Source organism: Colobus angolensis, unplaced genomic scaffold (genome assembly GCF_000951035.1).
Source record: "Colobus angolensis palliatus isolate OR3802 unplaced genomic scaffold, Cang.pa_1.0 Scaffold21, whole genome shotgun sequence".
NCBI lineage: Eukaryota > Metazoa > Chordata > Mammalia > Primates > Cercopithecidae > Colobus > Colobus angolensis.
Genome location: NW_012115266.1, coordinates 504958 through 508294, shown reverse-complemented (window position 1 = coordinate 508294; position 3337 = coordinate 504958). Strand labels below are relative to the sequence as shown.

Genomic DNA, 3337 nt, shown 5'->3' with positions numbered 1-3337 from the left:
AATTCCTGACAATCTGATTGGGCTCTGAGGCAAGAAATCTCATGATAATGTAAGGCATTTAAGACAATCATGGTTTGTCACTAGGTGAATACACTAAAATCCAGAAAGTCCACGATGATCCCGCCACACCCTGCCTCCCGACCCCAAACAGCATGGAGACCTGCAAACAGCATCTTTCCTCAACACTCCTGGAGCCTAGGGTGTGGTTTAAAACTTAAAAACATTTTATTGCATTGTAGGAACAGCAGTTTAAGATGTGTGGTCCTGTCTCAGTGGCTTTGCAAGTGTCTTCTTTCTTCCAGGCCTTGGTTAAGAATAGTATTTTAAGTCGATGATTTGCATTCGAACAAAGAGTTTTCAAAAGGAATGTGAAAGACAAAAACTCCAATCAGATTTTCCAGTCTTGCTGTCTGTAGACTCCCATAAAGTTAATTCGGGAGACAGTTCAGAAACATCCTAGGAGAGTATTAAAGTCTTGACGAAACATTCGGAGCATTTCTGGTAGCAAGCTAAGGTCATTTTGTATAAACTCTAAAAAGTCATTCATTAAAATTAAATGTTTGCCATCACCTCGGAACTTTTTTTAAACATCACCGACCCTGCCTCTTCCACGGTTGCTTCAACGACAGGGGTTACATTTGTAAAATATATAAAGAAAAATATAAGGTTACTTGGTGACCATATAGTGCATGTAACAGCTGTCTGCAAATATTTTCACCATGATCACCCTTACTAAAAGTAAATCACAGGGTAAAGATAGCTCAAACGTGACAAGGTTCGAATAGGACGCACCGACGCTATCTGCAATCCTTTTTGGCTACATATGGAAAAAAAAGCCACTTGGGATGGCATACTCCTGCACGGGGTCTGAGCTTTCTGCAGGTTTCGCCGGGGGTTTCAGGGCTTGTGAGGTAGATGTTTAAATGCACTTAAGCAGGGAATGCATCAGAAAGCAGCAGGCTCCTCCACGCAAACACTGCACCAATTGTTTTGTACAATTACAAGGACATTTCACTTAAAATAATAGCTAGCTCTAGCCCGAAGCTCCCTAAGCACAGGGAAGCCCGTTTTGAGGGGGGTTTGATGGTTTGTTTTAAAAAACATATTCTATCACACCATCAGAAGCATCTGCCATCACAAATTATTTTTCGTCACTAGGGTTTTGTTTGTGATTGCAAACACACCATCTTGTCCATTTCTAGCCTTCCAGTGGGATATCAATTCCTCTCCATGGAATTTATGAAAGAGCTTCGTCCTTTCCCCAATGGTCACAGCGATGGGGGCTGTCGCTGATCCAAAAAAGGCAAACAGGAGTTTATAAAGTTGTCCAAGGGTCTCTCCCATCTGGTAAATCGAGGAAGATTGACTACAGGAAAGTTCAAAGGTCAGTCTTGGCAGATCTAAAAACAGAGTGGCAGCGAGGACGTCGACACCGCACTTTCTGTACCCGAAGTAAACCGATATGTCCCGATTAATAGCAACAGGGCACAAAGGGAGCGGGCCTCTGAGGATGCTAGCAGAGAGCCAAGCCCGGGAGCTCCCTGAACTGGCTTCTGAAGCCTCAGGCAGGCCTTTCTAGACAGAGAGATGCTCCACGCCATACTACAGGGGTTGATATCGGAATCCAATGTCACCTTTTTGTTTTTAAACACAGAATAGCAGCACACTCATGACAACTTTTGACAAGTTAAAGAAATCCAGTGGTAAGATTCTCTGTTGCACCAGAAAAGTCAGAGTTGGTTTTTTGTTTTTGGTTTTGTCTTTCCCCCCCGCCCCAGAAAATTAAAAAGCACACCCGCAGAACTATAAATAATTTGGTGGCAATATATACACATTTAAATAATTAATTTAAATATCTTACACCTACTCTTGCATTAAACTCTTCATCCGAAGAAAGTGCACCAAGGTGGCCCTCGGCACTCCCCTCCGGGGGGGCTTCCCGAGGCTGAGGCAAGGGTCCTCTGGAGGGTCACAGCCTGGGGAGGAAGTGGGTGACCTTCATGGTGGGCGACACTCGGTTCCCCTTCTTGGTCTTCCCATTCTTGCTCAGGGCGATGAACATGCCGGGGTATTTGTAGGACTCGTAGGCATTATAGTTGTTGGGGAGGAGAATCTCCTTGAACTTGCACTCATCAGTGAAGAAGGGCTGGAGTAAAGCAGGGCAGTGTCAGGGCTGGGGCACCTCTTGGGCAAGGTACCCAGCCTGAGGCCAGGGGTCAGAACCCCCTTCTGTCCCAGACCCCACCCTGGGCTGAGATGTCTCTCCTGCTCAGGTAGGGTGTCAAGACCCTCACAGGGTGAGAAGGGGACATGGCCAGCCCCCAACAGCTGGTGCTCTCACCACTTGCCCTGCACCTAGCAGCCAGAGAATTCATCCCCTCCGTGTCCAGCCTCAAGCCTGCAGCTCCAACGCTGAGACCCACCACTCTGGACTGGAGAAGAGAAGGGCTCTCGATAGCGCCCTTTCCTCGGGCTGGAGGGGCCCACTCAGGGGTGGCAGGAACCTCATTGTTCCTGCCTTGGGGCTGCTTCCTTTGTCTGGGCAGGCCTGCCGGTCCCGTGACCCGGTGACCCTGCCACCCCTCCAAGACCCAGGCACAGGTGGAGCTGGAGAAGCCACGATCCTGCCAGCCATGTCCGCTGCTCCCCAACTAGGTGCCTGGCCAGACCCCTGCGGTACTCACCGAGCCATAGAGCTTGCCCTTGCTGCTCATGGCCACGAAGAACCGGCTGGCCACGCCGAAGATGCTCACCACGCCCCGCTCCACCGGCGAGAGCTCCAGCAGGCCTGGGGGCGGGGCGCAGGTCATTGCGGGGCAGGTGACTCCCGGCCCACTCCGCCCCTCGGCCTGTTCGCCTCCGGGGACCCTATTTCTGGGGTGGGATTGGGGATAAAGGGCCCGGGGTTCCCGGCGCAGCCGCCCCCAAGGGCCTCCGGAGCCCAAGCTTGCGCTAGCTCAGATTAGCTTGCCTGTGTAGGGAACCTCCGGCGGCCGCACCCAGTCCCACACCTTCAGAAGCGAGCCCACCCCAGCGGTTCCCCAGCCTGGCCCAGGCCGGGGCGCACGTCTTGGGCCCCCTGTGGCTGCACTGCGCGCCCTGTGCCCACGGGCGAAGGCGATGGAATTCGGCGCTGGGAGCCCGAGCTTACGAAGGCGGGAGGCGGGGCCCGGCCTCAGGGGTTGCGCTGGGCTGCCGGAACCAAGAGTGTGCGTCCCCAGCCCCGCGTCAGAAGGGACCGGAGCCCGAGTCCGCCCCGGTTCCCAGGGCCCGCGAGCAGGTGCCCGCCTGAGGCCTCAGCGTGTGACTGAGCGCGTTGGCCGGGGTGGCCGTTGCC

General features: G+C 52.7%; 1 protein-coding gene across 1 annotated transcript; it reads right to left on the bottom strand.

The window, feature by feature from the left end:
- Window positions 1-1969: 1969 nt before the first annotated feature.
- Window positions 1970-2810, bottom strand: FGF4 (fibroblast growth factor 4). The gene is made up of 2 exons (XM_011942751.1): window positions 2685-2810; window positions 1970-2146 (listed from the first exon to the last, which is right to left on the bottom strand). The coding sequence occupies exons 1-2, from the start codon at window positions 2808-2810 to the stop codon at window positions 1970-1972; spliced, it is 303 nt and encodes a 100-aa protein (XP_011798141.1).
- Between the last annotated feature and the right edge of the window lie 527 nt (window positions 2811-3337).

Excerpts from the sequence above, each read along its gene's own strand:
- FGF4 (XM_011942751.1), bottom strand. The coding sequence starts at position 2,810 with ATGACCTGCGCCCCGCCCCCAGGCCTGCTGGAGCTCTCGCCGGTGGAG. Across the intron at positions 2,147-2,684 it reads AGGGCAAGCTCTATGGCTCG|CCCTTCTTCACTGATGAGTG; the intron begins GTGAGTACCGCA and ends GCTTTACTCCAG.